Source organism: Desmodus rotundus, chromosome 7, assembly GCF_022682495.2.
Source record: "Desmodus rotundus isolate HL8 chromosome 7, HLdesRot8A.1, whole genome shotgun sequence".
NCBI lineage: Eukaryota > Metazoa > Chordata > Mammalia > Chiroptera > Phyllostomidae > Desmodus > Desmodus rotundus.
Genome location: NC_071393.1, coordinates 12,549,418 through 12,571,051, shown reverse-complemented (window position 1 = coordinate 12,571,051; position 21,634 = coordinate 12,549,418). Strand labels below are relative to the sequence as shown.

The 21,634-nt window shown below is 53.5% G+C and overlaps 1 protein-coding gene across 9 annotated transcripts in view; it reads right to left on the bottom strand.

Annotated features, from left to right (window-relative positions):
• SGSM1 (small G protein signaling modulator 1) overlaps window positions 1-21,634 on the bottom strand; it is a 65,461-nt gene that overhangs the window by 18,827 nt on the left and 25,000 nt on the right. For 4 of the 9 annotated variants that reach the window (XR_008427288.1, XR_006656376.2, XM_045200689.3 and 1 more), the window contains exons 6-16: window positions 20,770-20,837; window positions 20,339-20,493; window positions 20,074-20,205; window positions 17,103-17,227; window positions 12,521-12,612; window positions 11,275-11,438; window positions 10,960-11,092; window positions 8,388-8,552; window positions 6,437-6,575; window positions 4,899-4,963; window positions 2,903-3,048 (exon numbers count right to left, since the gene is read on the bottom strand). Coding sequence is in view for 7 of the 9 variants with exons in the window: in XM_045200689.3 (XP_045056624.2) it covers window positions 2,903-3,048; window positions 4,899-4,963; window positions 6,437-6,575; window positions 8,388-8,552; window positions 10,960-11,092; window positions 11,275-11,438; window positions 12,521-12,612; window positions 17,103-17,227; window positions 20,074-20,205; window positions 20,339-20,493; window positions 20,770-20,837 (1,384 nt within the window). In the remaining 2 variants the exon portion in view is untranslated. The remainder of the gene's footprint in view (window positions 1-2,902; window positions 3,049-4,898; window positions 4,964-6,436; window positions 6,576-8,387; window positions 8,553-10,959; window positions 11,093-11,274; window positions 11,439-12,520; window positions 12,613-17,102; window positions 17,228-20,073; window positions 20,206-20,338; window positions 20,494-20,769; window positions 20,838-21,634) is intronic. The other 5 variants (XM_045200692.3, XM_045200691.3, XM_024566578.4 and 2 more) reach the window with 5 other exon arrangements.

The following is a 21,634-nucleotide window of genomic DNA, read 5'->3' as shown; positions in this document are numbered from 1 at the left end:
TCACCGCTTTACTCTATGCTCCAAAATTAAAGGCGTATTTCACACCTTAATGCTAGTCTTAGACGTATCCAACCACAAGGGCAAAAACAACCATTCCTTTTTGTCCCTGCTGGGAATGTTGGTTCGTATTATGTAGATGGCCTTGTCAAAGCTGTTTAAAAACCAGAGGACTAATTTATGGCTAAGGCTGTGAACTCTCCATCAAAAATCCATGTCCTTTTCTCCTGGGATCTATAGCTGGACTCCATTTCCCAGCCTCCCTTGCAGTTAGGTATGGCCATGTGACTGGGTTCTGGCCAATGGGATGTGAGAGGAAGTGATTCCAGCTGTTTCCAGGCCAGGGCTTTGAAGAAGCAGGTGTAGTCCCCTCACACTCTCCCTTTCCCCTCTGCTTCCTGGAGGCAGATGACCCCAAGTCCCTGGAGGACGGTGGGGCCACCAGACCGACAGCCCGCTCTGCAGGGTAGAGAGGTGCCCACTCAGCAGGAATGCCCGCCCAGGAATGTTCAGTGAACAGGAAATATACCCCTGTGGTGTCAATCAACTGCAAGAGCAGAGGCTATTATGTTACTGCAGTTCTGTCTACCCCAATACAACGATGAAACCAGGCACAAGGAAGTCATGCAAAACGGGTTGTAGAAGGACTGCAAAAACGTTAGATGAGAAATACTCGTTTTGGACTAATATATTACATCAGCCCATTTGTCCTCGGACTAGTGTCTTCTAAACGGGGAGATCATTAGAAGCATTTGGGGGACTTTCAGGAAAGCATAAACTCTTGGCTCCACTCCCAGAGATGCTCCGTCAGCAACGCTGGAGCGGAGCCCAGACGTGTAAGAGTCTTCCAGACTCCTCAGGAAACGTGCACTCTCGTAGACGGCAGGGAGGGGGAACACCGTGACCTTTGCGGGAAGCAGGCTGGCACATCTATTTAACTGTTGAATGCACATCAGTCAACTCTGTTTCTAGGAATCTACTCTCAAAATAAAAGCACTAGTACAGAAAGGGTTGTGTGTATAAAGATGTCAACTACAGCATTGTCTGACCTGGTTTTGTAAAAAGGGAGGGGCCGGATGTCTGTCATTAGGGAAGAGTTAGAATGAATAAGGTCTACCTGTTCATGAGGTGCCAGAGCCCTAACACTCAGTATTTCACCTAGAGATCTGAAAGTACATCCTTAATACAGAAGTAAGTTGGTTACTTAAAACACAAGCACGTCACCTCATTCAAAAAACAAGAGTACAGAGCCATCTGTACAGAGGTATCTGTGGGTGCGTAAGCACAGACGACGTCTCATGGGGCCTACACCAACCAGGCCTCTTCAGCGAGGCAGGGGAGCCGAACCCGAGGAGCGGAGCAGAGACGTATTTTTAACTGTGCTGTGCAAGGCTCTCCTGCAGAGCCAAACTGCACACCGGCTCCTCTGAGCCCTCTTGCTGACCAGGCCTCATCCTTGGGCCCTGTCCCCACCTGCCTGGCCCAGGGGTAGCAAGGACCCTGCTGCCGGGCTTGTGGGAATCTCCACCTGGTCACCTGACCAGGGTCGTCATCCCCACCCTTCATGCATCGCTGGTCTGTCTTCAGCAAGAATCCCTACCCTTGACCTGTTAGTGCTTTTCCGTCCACTGGCCCCCTCACTCTGCTCACTGGCCACAGATCAACATGGGTCTGTACTGTAAGTGGAATCAAGCTAAGTTCTATTCTGATATGTTTCCTCCCTTGCAATAGTACTGAATAAAGTCTGTCTTTACAGCCAAAAAGTAAAGCTAAAGATAAAAATAAAAAGTAAAAAAATGTGTACTCCTTATGTAAACTTTGCATTCTTCATTCTTTGAATCGTTCCAGTCAATGGGCGTTCCTCTAGTAATTTAGAAAAGCAATTGTTTTTGGCAAAAATGTAAAACCACCTTTCTGTTTGTCCAGATTTGGGAACTAGTTTGTTTTTCTCACCAAGTCCCCAGGCAATACCACATCAGCACACAGAACGGCCCGTCCCCCCACCGTGGGGAAGCCAGCCCGCACCAGGCGCTCGCCAGCTTGGCCTCCCTGGGCCGAGCGGAAAGGCACCGGCTGCCTGAGCCTCCGGGTTTACCGGCGTGGAGGAAACGGCTGTCTTCCCAATGCCTGCTCTTGGCAGCAGTTAAATCAGCACTTTGCAAAGCGGATTCCTCCTCCACAAGCCACGGGAGGGATCTAACAAAGGCTTCTGGGGCCAAATGCATCTGAGGGGGTGTTCCACATGCCCTCCCAGGCACCCCCAGTTTCCTGAGAGTGGCGAGCACGTTAGCACAGTCAAGGTTCCAAAAAGTCCTTCAGGAAAGCTGTTTAATCTTATTTCCCAAACCACGTGACTATGACACTTTTTTCCAAACATACACATTTTCCTCTCGGGGACATGTGTTAAGTCTAGTAAGAAAATCTCAGAAATCTCCCTGCACGTGAAATATCCAAATGGCAGAATCTCAGGCGCTAACACAGAGGCGGGAGAGAGTTTCGAACGGTGGCGGGGTTTCCTGGGCCCAGCTGTCTCCCTCTAACTTAGCCACTCTCACTGTTCTAAGTAGATTCCACTGGATTATAAATTCCTTCTCACTGGGGCCTCACAGCACCCTGCGCAGGACTGAGCACACAGCTGATGCTTAATAAACGCTTAGTGACTGACTGATTTTTACTCCTTCGAGATGAGCATGTGTATTTTCCATCCTCTTGGACCCTTACCGAAACGGGCGGAAGCAGGCCATGGGTCTTGGAACTCTCAAGAAGAGGAAGGGGTATGCAGAACTCAAAGGTATCAGAGCGTCCTCGAGCCCCCACGAGCAGGGGGATCTATTCCTTAGATGACAAGACGCCCCCACCCCCTGCAGTCTCTGTCCGGCCACAGGCTGCCTGGGCCGAGCCTTACCGTGCTGTCCCGCAGGTACTGCTCCCAGACCCCGGCCGTCAGCCCGCATCCAGCGTCGCTCGGCAGGTCTGCAGACACAATCCTGTGATTGACCAGGGCTGACAGGTGGGTTCTCACGGTGGACAGGTGCCTGCAGTACGCAAGCCCTGTGGGGGCAGAGAGGGACAAGGTCACTGTCCACCACCCAGCCCTTCTGGCCTTGTTGCTTGGAGTCCCCAAGTGCTGTCCGCACCGTACCGAACTCTCATGATCCAGCCAGTTCTCACCATCCCCCTTTCCAGGTAAGGAAGGTTAGGCTCAGAGGGCTACAGTCACTTGCTGGCTTGACTGCTTAACAGCTCTGTGACCCTGGGGAGGTCCTACCACCTTTCTCAACTTTGCTCAGGGTGACGCCACCTCCTCTGCTGGAATCCAAGGCATTTAATGCACAGGCTAGAGGCGAGAAGGGGCTGCTGACCCTGCAGGCTCACTGTGCCCATGGGCACCTCCGGTCCATGCCGAGAGGAGGAGGATGGGGGAGGCGGGACTGGGTCAGGAGGGCCCTGGCAATCAGGACCGAGAAGATGCTGAGGGTGCCGGTTTGCTTTCAAAGACGGCCCTGCCTGCCAACCTTCACCCAATCTACTCTGGGCACCTGGAGGGCACAGCGCCTGGCATACGAGAGGCACTTGGCAAATACTGGCTTGTGTTCATTTTGACTGTGTATATTTCTCCTGCCTCTCTCACCATCGCATCCTGAGAGAGGGCCCCAGGCCTCCCAGAGCCTGAGGACTTGCCCCCACCAACAATGGGGAAGACCACAGTGATGAGGGTGAGGATGAGGTTGATGATAATGTAATGGCTAACTCTTACACAGCATATACTATGTGCCAGGGAGATGTCCCCAGAGCTTACACGACCTAACTCACTTCATTCTCACCACAGCGGGTGTCCTTATTGTCCCTGGGTTACGGATGAAGAAACTGAGGCACAGACTGGTTTAGTCACTTGCTCTGGTCACACTGCTAGGAAGCGTAGAGCTGGGATGGGAACCCAAACTGCCTGGCTCCAGAACCTGGGCTCTCGACCACCATCAGGATGAGCCACATTGTGCAATGACGTCACCCTAGACCCCTCTCCACCCCGTCCCCCTCCTCCAGGAAGCTCTTCCCTTTGGGTTCCATAAATACTCATTCATTGTCTGCTCTGAGCTGGGCCCTGCATTAGGCACTGGGGACGGGCAGTAACAGAACAGGCAAAAACCTTGATCTTGGAGAGCTCACGCTCTCCCCGCCTCTCCAGGCACCCTGGGATATAACCTGCATGGCTCTTTCACAGGCCCATGCAGGACGTGTTAACACTTTCCTACAATGCCACACCTGCTAAGAATTGCTGTGGCAGGGTGGAAGACACAGCACGTGCAGGCAGGCAGGCCTGCATTTCAGTCCCAGCTCTGTGGCTTATTAGCTGTGTAACCTCGGGCAAGTCACTTAGCCTCTCTGTGCCTTAGTTTCCTCATCTGTTACAATGAAACAATCAGAGTACATATATTATGAATTTAGTTTTTAAGTTATTGGGAAGGGATCAGGCCACCTTTCCCTTCTGCTCCTGCCCACGGGCACGGGGGAAGGGAGCTGAAAGCTACTGAGCACCCACAACGTGCAACACGAGGTGCTCGGGGCTTTACACACGCGTCTCATTCAGTCTCGAAAACAAACACTCTAAGGTGGGCACTGGGAATGCAATGGTGATTAAACCACAGCCTTGTCACCAAGGAACCCCATTGTTCACTGCCCTCTCTTAGGACCAAAGGGTAATATTTGTCTCCAATCTGTACATGAGGAAACTGAGGTTCAGAGAAGTTAATGCAACTTCACCAAAACCAGGCATCTAGGAAATAGAGGAGCAGAGGTCGAGGCTCCAGAGCCAGGCTCCTTCCCCTGACATTGCTGGCACACAGTAGGCACTCAATGAGTGCTCCCTGGAGACCACAAGGGCAAATGAGATCACTACGCACATCCATAGAAGGCTCTGGAAAGGATCTGGTACTTCATATTGTCACAGAGAAGCTTCAGGGGAGCCCTGCAGGTGGAGGAAAAGGGAGACACTTAGATCAGATCCACACACAACCCAGGCTTCCTGGAGAGGAGCACGACTCATTGTCTCCAGGAGCAGATTAAAACGAACTGGTCAAGGGGACCATGGGGGTATTGTTTCTACCCATACAGCCTCGTTGCCCTTCTGCCACCAGCTTGGGAGTCACTGCCCAACTCTATCCCAATGATTTGGGTGGGGCTGACTATACCCAATAGTTGACTCAGGTTGGAGTCACAGTGATTGGGTAAGAGGTGGTTACGTGATCCAACCTAGGCCAATGAGAATCAGCCCTGGGACTTTTGGTGGAACTGGGAAACAGACCCTCTTTTCCCTGATTGAGTTCCTAAGCCAATGAGATATGGGGCAGTGGCAGCTGGGATCCATTTTTCACCACTGCACAGAAGGGCCTGCCTGAGAATGAAACCATCATAGGGGCAAACAGAGGCAGGAGCTAAAAAACAGAGAGGTTCCTGTTTTGAGCATCTGGACCCAGCCATACCTAAAGCCACTACACCTGTGGATCTCTCATTTCTGTTGCAGATTTTCATTTTTACTTGAACCAGTTTGAAGTTGGTTCCTGACACCTTCAGGAAGAGTTCTGACTTCTAAAGTGACCCAGCTGACCCAAACAGAGCCAGATGGGGAGTCAGTCTGGCTGACTGCAAAGTTGGTGATGCCTCAGAAATTTCTCTGGCATGGGAACTTTGGGGGGCTTTTTGGCAGAAAGAGGGGAGAGGAATAAGGTGCCAGCATTGTTGGAGGAAAAAAGCACAAGGGCTGCTGAAGGGAGTGCTGTGCATTCTTGCAAAGAACAAAGTAGAGCAATATCTGCAAATTTATCCTCAACTCATCCAGGGGACACCCAGCACAATCCAGGGGACGGAGGAGGAGGCACAGCTGAAGTCCTCCAGTTATACGTGGAGGCATTAAACTTGAAAGACACCCTCTTGGTGCTCTCTATTTCTGGTTTCTGCCTTCGAGGAGCACGAGAGAACTGCACTTCTGGTCCCTTGTGAACAGGTGTGAGTGGAAATAACAGGTGCCTCATTCAGGCTGGAGCACTGAGCTGCTGGTTAGAGTCCCTCCGAGCCACCTTTCCCTCGGTCACTGGGATTGGCAGTATTTAAGGTGGTGGTGGCTCCATCAGCAGGGACCTTTAAGATGGAGAAAGAAGAGTCCCCACCTGACCCATAACAGACACCTGGCTTGCATGACAAATAAACGTTTGTTGTAATAGCCCCTGAGATTTTAGGACTGTTTGTTACTGAGCCACACCTTGCTTATCCTGACTGATGCATATAAGGAAGCTCCAACAGCTAGGACTTGACAAGGATACAATTTAACCTAGACTTGGATGATCCCATAGCTTCTGAAGTCAGTGCAAGGCAAATAATGGGGATCTCCAAACCTTGGTAAATCCTTCCATTTCCTGCATCCACAGCTCAAAGCCCCTCCTACCTCTCATGGTTGCAGCCATTGGTTGAGCTACCATCAGCCGAGCCACTCTGCGAACAGGATGAGCAAGAGGATTTGTGGGGACTGGGCTGCCATAGGGGTGGCAGGTTGCTCACGGAGACATCCATCAGGTCCTGGGGCACTGGGGTGGGCGGAAAAGGCAGAGGAAAGGCACTGAGTGAGCCTATGTGGGTTACAGAAACCTCACCCCAAAACATGCACCTCACTCCTAAGCCAGCACAGGGACAGAAAAAGCCCCTGAATGTCACAGTAGGAAACAGTGACCCCAATCATTGTCTGACCCAAGTCCTTGAGCCCGCCTGATCCAATGAAAGCCACCACCAAGATTTGGGTCCCCCAGCAATGGACAGAGCTGATGACAGTGGAAAGACAGAGGAAGAAAACATGGAGAGAGACCAGAGCCAAGTGAACAGGCCCCATCCCAGAGCAGCAGGCCAAGCCTCATGCCATGTTGTCACTCAGCTATCCCCGAAGGAAGGGGGCCCACTGGGGGCTTCAGGGGAAGGCGCATAGTCTCCAGTCCCCAGCGGCAGACTCTCTGGGTGAGAGTCTCTGCTGGTGAGACAGAGGGAGCCTGACCCATCTGTTAAGACAGAGCCCACAGGGGCAGGAACCAGTGGAGTCCCCCACGGAGGTGGCCTACGCTGTCCATGGTCCTGAGCCAAACAGTGGCTCCACCAACCAGTCTCAGGCAAGCTGGTGACCCCCCACCATCAAGAAGGCGGCTTGTTAAAGAGTCACATGCCTGTATCCCACCCCTGACCCACTGAATTAAAACCCTCTGGCACTACAGCCCTCGAGTCGGCTTCAGAAACCGTTTTGACAGAGCAGCCACATTTGAGAACCCACAAGGCACAAGACTGACTGCTCTCCTAACTCCTGGTGACCCCTGATCAGCTGCCCCCAGGACATAGTGCTCAGTTTCCCTTGCTGCTTATACCGGGGACGCACACATTGTAATTTCTATAGCTAACTTGCTGGCCTCTTGGCAGATTGAGACAGGTGCAAAAAAATTATCTTCCCTAGCCCACGGCTCAGGAAATATTTTCTGCATTGGGCCAGGAGGAAAATATTTTTGGACTTGTGAGCCACGTGGTTGCTGTCACGACCACTCAACTCTGCTGTCACATGCAAATGTAGCCATGAACAAAATGTAAACGAATGAGCGTGGGTGTGTTCTAATAAAACTTTATTTATGGGCACGGGAATGTGAGTTTCACACCATTTTCACCTGTCACAAAATATATTCTGCTTTTGATTTTTTTTTTTCGGTTATATAAAAACCACTCCCAGCTCACGGCTGTCCAGCTGAGGCTGAATTTGGCCTGCAGGCCACCATTTGCCAAGCCCCGCTCTAGCAAGTCAGCAGGATGCGTATTTGCCCCACGTGCCACATGTCCTCAAGGACGGCTGGCAACGCCTGGCCTCTTCCCTCGGGCTCCAAGGGGTGGCGGCATAACAGACTCGGTCCCATTTGTCATCAGAGCTTGGTGGTTGACGGGGTCAGCCCCTACCTGATGACATGGTAGAAAGCAGTCTCCAGAATGAGGTTTTGGGAGCCACCGAAAGTGGCTTGTTACACGACTCCCCCGTAAGCAGACTCTCCACTGAGCTCACAGAGAAAGACCAGCAAGCCCGCATGTTCTACAAAAACTGCCCCAGTTCTTCGTCCATCTCAGGGAAATGCTGATCAGCTGTGCCCAGGTGTGGCGAGCATGCTCTGCCCCCAGCCTTCGCCCCGTAGACATCACCAGTGGACCCCTTCCCCACCAAGCCCACGACCCTCCACGCTGCCTCCTGCAGGGCACAGGCAGGACTGCACAAGGGCAGCGGATTGTCTCTCGCCTCCATCTCCACGGGGACCAGCACTAAAATGACGACATGGCAGAGGTGGCCGGTACCCAGCCCCAGAAGTGGGGGGTCCAGACATTACTGGGGGGCTGCTGCTTCAAGCGCGGCATGGGGAGGGTGGTGTCCCGTCTGGTTTGCGCCCACTGACTGTCCCTGGCCACCACCAGCATGGACCGGCCCACAGGAACCACCATCCAGGCAGGGCCCACGGAGACGGGGGACGTGCTGCCCAAAGGGTCGGCAACAACTTAAGACACAAGACAAAAAGCACTGGTGAGATGGAAGGTCTGAGGTGGGCAGAGCGCTACAGCAACTGAAAGAAACAATTCCTGGGGGCCTGAACCTCCCCCCGCCGTGCCCCCCGCAGCTCACAGGTACTGTGTGCAGTTAGGGGAAGAGAAAACGGTGACATTTGTGAAGTGCCTCCTCTGTGCAGTGGCAATGCCAGGCAGAGGAGTGTCTATCACCCTGAATGACCGGCGAGGGATGCACTTCTTCTCCCACTTTGTAGACGAGAAAACTGAGGCTCAGAGTGATGACCAACTTACTCAGCCAAGGTTCCCAGGCGGTAACCGGCACGGCCACAGCTTTTTGACTGAAGTCCCCACTCTCTCTTCCTACTAACAGCTACCGCTTACTGAGTGCAAGCACGACCCCTTTTACAGATCAGGAAACTGAGGACCGGAGTATTTAAGCAGCATGCCCAAGAGCACCCAGCTGGTAAGTGGTGGAGCCGAGATTCCAACCCAGAGGATGAGACCCGGAGATCCTATCCCCGGGCCGACTGGGGCTCGATTCCCTGGGGGACCTCTGGGAGCCAGGCAGAACACATTTCAGAGTTTTCTCCACTGGGGAGGGGGGAGCCGGGTACTGGTACACCACCCCCCACTGGGCACTGGCTGAGGGCTGCTCCAGGGAGCCCTGACTCCCTGGCACTGCTCTGTGCCCCAGCCATGGGCAGAGGGACCAAGGTGGCCAGAGAAACCCCACAGGCAAAGAGACCCTGAGTCTGGGAGCTGGCTGTGGAGTGGCGTGCACAGAAGAGCGGGGGTGGGCACAGCTGGCCTCTCTCTCACTGGCACACGCAGGGCCAAAGAGGCTACCGTTGATCTTCCCCGACTAAGGGACATCCAGCACCCAGCCTGGCTTCCAGCAGAAGCCTACACATAATTTGTTGGAGGGTGAGCCCCTGTGGAGGGAGTTTTCTGGGAAGGTGGCCCAAGGGCCGTCTGGTCTTCACGAATACACCAGCTCTCTGGCGGGGCTGGGAGCCATGGACAGCCTGGGGTGGCCCCAGACCCCTATCCTGGGTAGGAATGGACATGGTGACGAACACTTCAGGACACTCTGTGGCTCTGAATGACGCAGCAACATGGGACTCTGCTCCCAACTGGCCACGAATGAAAACACACTAACTCACCACGTAAGACCATACTGTCCCACACCCCGATCCACCTCAGTGATGGACGAGGAAGCGAGTACTAAGCGGCCGGGCACAGTTCATTTGACCTTGCCTGGAAGGACGTCTGCTTTCAAAAGAGCCCCTCACTGCCCAGCCGAGGCCACTGAAGCAAAGGGAAGCTCAGAGCCATTACCCATCAAATGGAATCACTGGGGCCACAGAGAGTTAAATAAAATGAGGTTAACAGAAAGAACCTATAACGTAATACTATTTGTTTACGATTTATTTAACAGACATCCATACAGTGCTTAATGAATGTCCGCCCTCCTTCCAAGAACTTTCAGGTATTAATTCACTTACTCCTAACAACAGCCCATAGTGATGATAATCTTAACAGCAAGTCTCCACTCACGGGGCATCCATTTCACAGCGGTCACCAGCAAATCGCTGGGACATGTTAATAATTGTCATCTCCTGTGCTACTGCCAAGTGCTCTGCTCTGCTGCTCTATCATTTATTGAGGGCCTACTGTGTGCAAGGCCTTATTCTATGGGCTTTACACTGATTACCTCAGCATGTCACTGCACCCTTACAACAGGGGTGTCAAACTCATTTTCCCTGGGGGCCACATCAGCCTCACGGTTGCCTTCAAAGGGCCGAATGTAATTTTAGGATTGTATATATGTAACTACTCCCTTAATAGTTAAGCGAGAGCTCGGTGCTGCCACGGGGTAGAAACAAGGTGCCGGGCAGGATTAAACAAGGAACAAGGTGGAGGCCCAGACTCAACCCGCAGGCCTTGTGATTGCCACCCATGCCTTACAACACATTAAAGTACAATTACTTAACAGTAGCTAACACTTGGGTGTTCTCTGCGTCCAGTGCCTTATCTTATTTAATCCTCCCCGAAGCCCTATGAAATAGGTATTATTAACGCTCTCATTTTGTGGATGATGAAGCTGAGGCACAGGGTTAAAGTGACTTGCCCAAGTTCAACCAGGATTCCGGAGCCCATGTCACTGCCACTCCCCCATGCCACCTCCCAGCCAGCAGCATCGTTATCAGCTAAGTAGAGGGTGGTTATTGGTTCTCATTTGGGGAAAATCGATGCCACCAAGATATAAACGCCCCGATTCCAGGCCCCCTGCTGGTCCCAGAATCCAGACCTCTGGTCCCCTATTTGCAAAGGCCTCAGTCGGTTTCAGGGCCGGCTGACGGGCAGCTCCCTGGGCCCAGGGGCGGGGCGGCTTACCGAACTCGGACTGCAGGCTGGGGTAGACGATCCTGAACACGTAATCCGTGGCCTCGTCGTCTTCCTTGTCTGAGGACGTGGACTCAGCGGAACCCTGAGGGCTCCTCTTGCGCAGTTTGGGAAACACTTTGCCCTGAAAGAGCAGGTCCCGCCGCACAGTCCCTGGGACACACCCATCCCCTGGCGGCACGGCCCCAGGGTCTCCGTGGGCTGTGCATGAGCCCATAAAGCCACGTGACGGCCCACGGGCAAGAACGATCACTGCCCACGGCTGCCCCCACCCCCTCGCTTCCCTTTGCCCCCACGATCACTCACCTTCCCCCGCTGAGACCAGAGTGGTGGGTCCAGCTGCCCGTGAGGGAGCAGCCCGTTCTCCAGGCACGAGAGGAACTGCAGGAGGTGCCCTCCCTTGGGGAAGTGGAAGGGCGGCCTCTGGATCCCATCCTGGCTGACCAGCACCACTGTCCCGCCGCTGTCCACTGCCACCGTGACCCAGCACAGAAGACCCAGCAGGAAGTCACTATGAGGAATGGTGACAAGCCCTCCCGGCTGGCACATCCCCCGAGGCACGCCGAGCCAGACACGTGGACTTGCTCTGGGAAAGGCCCGGACCAAGGCCAGGGGCGGTTTTACCTCCCCCAAGTCCCTTTCAGCCCACCTACCATCGTTGTTGACTGGGGGCCGTAGACACGGTCAAGAGGAGCGTGGCTGGCCTCCCTTCGGCCACCCACCAATGCCCCCAAACACCCCGTGCCCCTCAAACACCCTCTACAGATCTGCTGGACCCATTTTTGTGTGGACGCTTCCAGACCGACCCCTCCTCAGGGCAGTGGTTAACTGTCGCTAGCCTGTACGGAGCACTCACTGGATATAAGCACCTCACGTTAAAGGTGCCATCTTATTGTAGTACTCAAAACATAGGACACCTTATTGCCTATTTTACAAATGATAAAGCCGAGGCTCAGAGAGGTTATGTATCTTGCCAAGGGTCACACAGCTAGTAAGTGGCAGGGCCTGGATTTGAACCCAGGTCTCTCATTAAATAAGCTTCAATGTTTTATGCCTTGGTGGACCACAGACCCCTTGTTTTCCAAAGCAGGATGGCTCTCTGCTCGTTATGAATGCACCTCCCTGCAGCTTTAAAGGGACTCTAGTTGTTAACCCCAGATCTGCAGGGCACTGACTTTGGAGCAACAAAGACCAGGGTTCAAGTCTAGGCTGTGGAACTTACAGGCTGAGTGTCTTTGTGCCATGCTGCTTCCCCCGCTGTGAACTAGGAATGACAGGGACCCTAACACTGGATTGTTGTGCTGATTAAATGACAAGCACGTACATTTTCAGAACCATGCTTGGCACTTACAAGCACTGAGTAATAGCAACCAACACCCCGGGTTTGATGCCGAGCCCCTACAAACATCACTGATCCTCACAATCACCCCACGGAGAGGAAACCGAGGCTCAGGGGCAGCCCCTGGTCGGAGGCTGCACAGGCAACGGGGGGCGAGGCAGGCCGGGGGTCCAGATGGAACACCAGCCCCGTGCTCCCCACGGCGGCCCCTACCTTGCTGGTGGCAGTGCAGGTAGACAATCTCCTCCAGGCGGATGGTCATGGCGTAGTCCCAGTAGACGCTGAAAGGGGAGGGAGGGCTGGACCTGCGGGATGTCTGCCCACTCCATCACGGGGAAGGGCCCAGGAGGCCAGAGGACCACACCCAGGGGCTCCTCTACCCTTCCCACCAGGACCCACTTGTCCCCAGCATGTGTTATCACAGTCTTCCCAGACTCTACCTCCCCTTCTTCAGTCCCAACTTTCTGAGGACTCCCTCCTCCTGTGCCCCTAGTCCATGTGGCAGAGGCCTGCCTCACCCACCCTCCACCCCCAAACTCCACGAATGGCCACCCCATGGAGGCCTGACCAATCAGCATATTCCACTGCTCTGGCTTCAGTGATTGGTTCAGGGGTGGTGCCGTAACACAAGCAGAATGGATAAAATTCAATTGTTGGATTTATGTTAGAATTACTGGTAAAGAGAGGCTCCTTTCTGCAGGGTGAGTAGTGGTCAGGATGCTAAAAGTCTGAAGATGTGAGGGGACAAGAAAAAGCCTGCCTGAGAATGGTGTCAACAGTCAGGGAAGCAGAGACAAGAGATGGGAAGTGTCCAGGTCTGCCTCACTTGAGTCCCTGGATCCAGCCCTGCCTGAAGCCTCTGCCCTGAGATTTTTCAGTTCACGTGCACAAATGCTTAAGTCAGCTTGGGTGTGGTTTTCTGTCACTGGTATCTGAGTTTTGACTAACTCTGACCCTAACTTCAGGCTACCCTATGTCCATGGGCAGGAGTTGGGACAGCCACTCAACAGCCTTGACTTCACGGGTCCTAGTAGTGTGACTTGAAGGCTTCACCGAGCTTCAGCTTCCTCCTCGGAAAGTGGGGATGATGAGAATACGCACCACATGGTGTTGCTGTGTGGGTTCAATGGAATCAGGTGTTTGGAAGGGCTCAATGTGGCACTGACGCCTTAAAAAAGCACTTGGCTAATGGCCCCTGTGATTTACTCAGGTTCACCATTTTCAGCTCAAAGCCTATGCTATCTAGAAACAGACTGTTTTTCTCCTCTGAACACAATGGGAGGTGGGGCCACAGGAACTCGGGCTTGGTGGCAGCCACAGGAAGGAACTGCTCGGGTGTCCTTCACGCGACCCCGCTGTGGGGAGCAGAGCTGACCAACGGCTTCAGAGGCCACCCTCTGGGTGCACCACCAGCTTTGTGCCAAGGCCACACTTCCTCCCGGCCAGGATGGAGCGTGCAGAGATGCCAGTGTCGGCCTATTCCTGAGCGACAGGGGACTCTGGCCAAACGTTCTCAGGACTGCACTCTGTCCGAGGCTCTTCCTGCCCAGCCCTCCTTCCTCCCCCTCCTCCCTCCCAGGGTCAGAGCAGCTCTGAGGTCTGAGCACGCTCACTGCCCCACCCGCACATCCAATCCGGGCTTGGCGCCTGCTTCTTGGAAGACCCAAACTAACACGGGCTTCAAAGTCAGACTAGGTTTGAATCCCACTTCCGACACCTCCACTGAACCAGTCCCTCCACCTCTCTGGGCCTCAGAGTCTCCCCAGCTGTGAAATGAGGAAGTTGGAGTAGGAGCTCTAAAGGCCTCCTGTATTGGTCTGTACCAGAACCAGCCTCCTCAGGGTCCATGGAGTGAATGTCCTCGGGGGAAGGTCAAGTACACAAGCGTATTTAGAGTAGCAGCCTCTGCGGAGCCTCTCCCAAGCCCAGCCTTGGCCAGGACCTTCCCTGGTGCCCACACCGGGCCCATCACACAGGGTTGCAATTGCCTGCTTTCTCGTCATCTCCCCAGGGGGCACGGCACGCCTGGAGGGGGGCTAGGTTTTGCTCACTTCTGCGAGATGCTCAGCGAACGTACATGCACAGAGTGGGTGGTGAATGCTAGGCCCCAGGATTCCGGGGAAACAAAGCAACTTTCCAACTCCCACCAACACCAGTGAGAAGGAACTCTGAGCCCACCAAGTCTCCGTGGTGGAGAGGCCTTTCCAGGTGCCGGGCTTCCTGCTGAGGGCTCTGCATGCGTTTTCTCACGGACTCCTCTCCACGCGCCGTGCGGGGGTTCTGTGACCACATCACCGTTTTATAGGTGAACAAAGTGAAGCACAGGGACATAAAGGTGACTGTCCAAGGCCACTCAAGTGGGAAGGAGCAAGAACGGAGTTTCTGTTTTACATGTTTTCACGGCGTCCATCATACAATAAGGATATGTTAAAAAACTTCCGAACGGGCTGGTAGGGCGGTCGTCCCAGCCGCACTGTGCGAGGGCTGCCGCTGCTCCACGTGGCAGGGCTGAGATTCGAGCCAAGCCCACCGGACTCCAGGGCCCAAACACCCACCTCTTCGACGGTATCTCCTCTCGAACGTTAAGAAACTCAGATGGGAAGTTACGCTGCTTGCTGTGCAAGAGGGAGCGCTCATGGGAAAAGGGCGAGAGGCCTTGAATCTCTTCAGACGAGGAATTCGCCCCTTAGCTTCATTGCCCCGTGGTCCCCAAAGAGATACTGAATCCCCTGGGTACCCCCTTTTGCACATGCTAACACCCACATTTCTGACCCCTAACTATTTTTCTTCTCTGAGCTCCAGGTGCCCGAAAGGGAGGGTACCAAGGAGAGATGGGGTCTCAGAGCCCAAGGCTGGGGAAGTGTTTCGTCCCATCGTCAGTGCCCTTGAAAGCGCAGGTTCAGTTGGGACTACATCTGTGCCTGCCATGACCTTGCTCACGGAGGAAAAGATGATGCAGACACCGGGGGTCCCTGATGATTCGGGCTGCGGAGCAGGAGGGGGCTTGGCAGTCACCTGGTCCAGTGCCTCTCCAACAACGGCATCAAAGGTTTCCCGCCCACACAGTTCTGGGCTCAGGTCCAGCCTACACACGAGTCCTGGGGCTTCGATGCTGGCGACACCTCAGTGCTTGAGGCTGCCCTGCATGCAGACCCTTTGGGGCTCCTCCAGTTCTGGGAAGGTCATCTTGTCCAGTCCCCGATTTGACAGAAAGGGGAAACTGAGGCTCAAAGAGAGGGGCTGATGTACCTATCCCTGGCTGTCCAGAGAGGTGAGGACTAAGCAAAAACTTGGTCCCATAACATACACTTATCCATTTACTTATTTGTGTCTCTTTCAGTATAATGTAAATAGAATGTAGGCTCTGAGAAGGCAAAGATTTTCCTTCCCTTTTATGTAATTCCTGTCTCTCTCGTACCTGGCTCAGTACCTAGCACATAGTAGGCACTCAGTTAATATTTAATGAATGGATCCAGGTGCCCTGACTTCCCTGCCTCATTTCACAAAGGTGACCTGCACACCTGTGCTAGTCTAGGGCAGGTGCTGGGGGGAAGACGTGGGCAGGGCCGTGTCCTTGCCTCCACGGAGCTGAGGCTAGAGGGTCAGACAGTCCATATACGAGGAGGCATAGAGTTTGACCATGATCTTGTAAATGCTACAAAGGAGATTCAGGGCTCCATGTGGTCTGAACTCAGCTGTGAGGTCAGGGAAGGCCCGATACCCAGGTTTAAGATAAAAAAGCTGAGATAATGTTCCAGGCCTGGAGCACCCCCTTGGCCCACACTATGGGGTCAGGCTGGAGCCGAATGCTGTGGCCCAGCTTAGAACTAACTGCACCTGCCACTGACCCTCTCTGAGGACAGATGGTGACCTCTGCACAGGGAGTGACCAGCTTAGAGAATAGTATTCACCACACCAAGGCCCAGGGTCACTCACACTGAAGCTTAACAGTAAACAGAGCACAAGACTAGAGCTCTGGTTAGGCTCCCTGAAGAGCCCTCATTCCGTTGAGATGCAGATCTACAGATGAAATCCTGTGACCTCTGCCTGCTGCTGTAGGACGGTACACAGAGCAGAAGGCTGGGTGGACGGCTGTTGGGGCTGGGTGACAGGTACTCAAGTCCTACCTGCCTTTATGTTGGAAACTCTCCTACTCAAATGATTTTGAGAAAGCAGGACAATGTAAAGGAACGTAAGACCAGATGTGGACTCAGAGCAGCAGACGCCAGGGCTTCTCCTCCCCTCCAGCTGCCAAGACTCCTCAAGCTGAAACCGTCCACCACACCTTTGCCCAGTGGCTTCCCTTTGCTCTTCCTAAACCCGTCCCTACTTGTGCCGGGGACACAGGCACTGTAGTGGGGAGTTCCCAGTCCCAAGCTTCTTTGGAGCATGGCCCCCAAGCCTTGGCTGGGTCTCATAAATCCAGGATATCAGAGGAGACAGCCCTGGACCAGATGCCTGCCAACCGACACTTCCTGCCTCCCTTTCGCATTGAGTGATGGGAAAGGTGGCAGCAGATAACAGAATATTTGCCATTTTGGGGCTTGTGAAATCTTTGTTAAGATATTTCTGGGTTGTCTTTTGGCCACGATCTGCCTGACTCCCACACCCTAAGATTCTTCCAGTGGGTTTCCGGATGGTCCCCAGTCCCTCAGTTACCCATGAGGCCACCGCCACAGAGAGGCTGGGCCAAGTGGCTGCAACAACCAAATGGAGCAGCAGGTAGGGTCAGGGCCCAAGGGACAGGGCACAAGTGTCCCTGTGCCGAGGGGAGGGGAGGGACCTGGTGCCCTACCTCTTCTCATAGTCCAGGTCTCCCACAGACCCGTTCATCAGCTGGTTGGGCGTCCACTTCAAGGTCATGACGTCAGCTGTCTGGTGCAGGGACAGGTATCCCGGGACGGCCTCCATGTCGTCCCTCTGCAGAGAGAGAAGGACTCAGGCCTTCTGGGTGGTAGGGTCAGAGTCCACGGTGAACACGACCGGAACCCAGGGGTCGGGTCACTTCCTCCAAGCCATGGTCATCTGGAACACCCTAAGCCTCCTGCTAAGCGGCCACACTAAGCAAAGCCGTTTGCAGCCAACCACCCAGGACGGGCTCTAGAGGTCCAGCTATAAAAGCTGCCCACCCCCAGTGCTCTGACACTCACGCTTCCCTTCTGAGGTCCAGGGGCCCTGCTGCAAGGGCGGGGCTGGGGGATTCTTCAGGACCAGGAAGGACCTCTGCCCCTCTCAACATCCCACTTTCCAAAGCAGGAGACCTTTTTCTACCATCATTTTAGCTAGTCCTCAGGAAGAAAAAATATGACGGCCGAGAGCTACGGCCCCTCCCCTGGACATTACCCAGAAGCCCTTCCCCCAATATCCCGGCAGCCTGACCCTCCATCTTCCCAATGTGCCTCCAGTTTCTCACCTGCTCTACGGTGTCCCAAGTGGGGGGCTGGTGGAGAGGGGTGTCTCCAAGCCTCACCCATAGAGGTGACAGCCCCTCCCCCAAATTCACCTCAATGACATTTGGAGACACATTTACTGAGCAGCTGGTATGCATCCAGCACGGTTCAGGGTCACACACATTGTCAGTTTCCCCACCCGAGCCTGCAGCCCCAGGGGGAGCATGGTGCGTCCTTCATCCACCGTAAGCTCCCATCTCAACGTGCCTGAAATGAGGATGCACCTTATAATCAGCAGCCTCTCCCCACTTGACATGGGCATTGTCTGATCTCACACAAACTGGGTCACGGCTGTTCACACTGTCACTTCCGTTAAGTTTTGTGCATGGTGGTCACTGCACATGCGCAGTGCAGGTGCTATTTACAATGTCTTCAAAAAGGTTACATGCCATTCAGCTTCGGACCGAACAGTTACTGTGTGTGTGGAAAGGCCGGGACCTGCAGGGATGCCCCCAATATGAGACTTTTTGGAAAATCAACAACTGAATGCATCACCTGCAAGAAATGCCACCCCTCCTGTGCTCTGGGTCAGGGTCAGCCAGCTCCTTCTGTGAAGGGCCGGGCAGGGAATGTTTCTGGCTGTGCAAGCAGTACAGGATCAGCCACTACAGCATGAAAGCAGCCACACACAATATGTAAACTAGTGGGCGTGGCTGGGTTTCAATAAAACTTTATAAAAACAGGTGCAGGGCTGAATTTGGCCCACGGGCTATAGTTTGTTGACCATTTCTCCTGATGGAACCGAAAATGATACTTGGTGGAAAAATAAGGACAATGGCTCTAAGTCAGAGAGTGATACAGAAAATGGGATCCTGAAATGTAGGGTTAGGACTATCTTTTTTTAAAAGAAGATTTTACTTATTTATTTTTAGAGAGAGGGGAAGGGAGGGAGAGAGAGAGGGAGAGAAACATCACGGACTGTGTGAGAGAGAAACAGTTGCCTCACACACCCCCAACGGGGGACCTGCCCCGCAACCCTAGCACGTGGCCTGACTGGGAATCGAACCAGCAACTTTTCAGTCACAGGCTGGCACTCAATCCACTGAGCCACACCAGGCAGGGCAGTTTTAGGACCATCTTAACTAATGTATTTCAGTTCTATTTTCCCGTGTGTACAGTTCCAAGAGTAATGTTATTATTTTAAGAAACTATATCCAAATAAATCTCAAAGAGCTCTTCCAAAAAGTATAAAATACAATTTTCAAGTAGTGAGAGAAACATTGCATGTAATTTAATCCGACGTTAATTTCCTGATGACTACGTTTAAAAACGTTCTATATTAAATTCACGGCTCCTTAGGCCTCAGGAAATAGGGTCTCGCGCCCGCTAGATCGAACACTGGCGCTCAGACAGAGACATGACCTGCCCAGGGGCCCCCAGCGACCGGAACCGTGACCACAGAGCTGAAGTGAGGGACAGCTCTCCCTCCACCGCCTCTCAGTCGAGCCCAAATGCTACACCGATCCCCAAGTTGCCGGGAAGGGGACAGCCCGGGAGTTATCCCGTGAGGGTAGCGGCTTCACATGCTTCCTCATCTCCCATCCCCGGGCCTGGCCCAGTGCAGCGGCACAGGGGGTGACTGGAAAGTGGCAGAGACTCTGGCACTAGCTGGCCTGAGTTCAAATAATAACTCTGTTCCTTACTCCACCTGTGTGAGCTCAGTGTTACCATTTATGATAACAGCACCGGCCTCAGATGGTTGTGGTGAGGTTTAAATGAGCTGATGCAATTAAAAGCATTTAGCACAGTGCCTGACACATAGAAAGTGCTTAATAAATATCAGCTGTGAAGATGTTTATTTTGCTATCCTAAGCATCTAGCACTTAGCAGGCTCTGTATAAATGTTTGCCGAATGAGTGAATAATAATGAGAGAGAATGAATGGACAGATAGCTGAGTGAACAGGTAGAAGGACAGATGGACTGGCAAATAAATGGACAAACGGATGGATGGATGGGTGAATGCATATAAATACAGGCACATGGATGAAGGGATGGTAGGAAACGCAGGAACAGGGATGGTGGACACAGAGACTGGAAGAGAAGTGGCTGGCTGGCTGGCTGGAGATATTGAAGGATGGATGGATGCACGGGTGGATTCGGTAGCAGGAAACATTGGCATGTGGACGAATGAATGGGTAAATGGAAATACTGGCATATGGAGAACAAATGGATAGAGGACATATTGGCAGGTGAATAAATAGATGTGTGGGTGGATGGATGAATGAATGAATGAGCAACATGGAGCCAGAGGGAACTTCTCTATAACATGGAGCCAGACCCCCAGTGGAAGATCTGGGCCCGGGACGAACTCTCACCGGCTGAACGAGAACATTGTTCTTGCCATACAGCAGGGTGGCCCGGGAGTTCTGGTGCAGGGACTCCACATAGTCACGGGCAGAGAGGGATGGGCGGTCATCCATGCTGCCACTCGAGTGCCTCTTCTGGATCTGGCAGTGTGGGGGGAGGGAGGGAATGAGGCCTGGAGGGACCTTCAAGGCCCCACTCCAAGGCCCCACTCCATCCCGTCCCCATGTCAAGTCGGGAACTCAGCCTGACCCCCCACAGGGTCCCACTGCCTACCCCACTCACACAGAGGGCTGGACGCTTGGTGGGCGAGTCCTGTCGCAGGTGCGAGCTGTGGATGCGGTGCCTCTGGACAAGCTCGTCAGCGGAGGGATCGGTCCAGAAGTGGTCGGCCGTCTTCATCTTGGTGTACTCCAGCGCACAGGGGCCCACTGCAGAGCAGACAGGTGCTGGCACCCCCCGCCCCAGAAAGTCTGCCCTCCCATCGACCGCCGGATGGGCTCTCATTCCACTGCCCCTCCCCTCCAGCCAGCTACGAGGCTCCAGGGTCCTGCTAAGGAGACGCCAGCACAAGATGCTGGGAGTAAGGGACAAGGAACAGGTAAGTTTTGATGGGGGAGACTAGAAGGAGAGGAGAGGCCTTTAGGAGGTGCCCCGGGGGCCAAGATTAGAAATTTAAAGGCAGCTCAGAGGACCGGACCACTCACCCAGTAAAGACGCCAGGATGGGGCCATCCACGGGGTCCATCAGGAGCGCTTCCTTTTCATAGTATTTGCTAGCAAGGAGGAAAGAGCGTGCATGTTTGGGAGGTGACCAGCAGATGGCGCACAATCCACTATGGCCTGGTGGTTAGGAGCAGACAGACTGGGTTTATGGCCCCTCTTGCCAGGGGGTTACCTCCGTAAGCTTCAGCTGCCCCATCTGTGAACTGCGGATAATAGTGTATCTCCTGCGGTTGTTGGAAGGACTTTCGAGGGAGACAACAGATGTGAGGCACTTCGTTTAGCACAGCGTTGGGCATGCGACTGCTTAATACACGGCCGTAACAAAAGCCTCAATGAGGTAGTAGGAATAACCATTATATAAGGCTGCCGAGGCCTGGCGGGTTCTATCTGCTTCTACCACATCTTCCATTTCAGACAGGAAGTCATTTAGAGGCACAGATGATATCTACCCTTCTAATGTTATTGAGGCAATAAAATGCTTTTTAGCTGTGGTTATCCCAAAGGCTGTATTAATAGGCCTTCCTGTCCAGATAACTCACGTGGGCAATGCTGGGCTGGAACACTCAAAAATGCCCCCTGGCTTCTGACTCTTCAAAACTACATGTGAAGCCATCGATAAATACTGCAGTGTGCGGGCTGAATGTTTTTGGTTTTTGTTTGAGTTGTTCTCTAGTGGTTTCTAAGTCTTGGCAAACTTCACACAGTCTAGACAGTAACAGAATTTAGCATTGGAAAGGGCCTGGTTCTGACCTCCTGAGGGATCTCAGCTCAGAGAGGGTAAGTAACTTGCTGGAGGCCACACAGCAGGCAGGTGCAGGCATGGGCTACAACCAGCTGGCATGGCTCC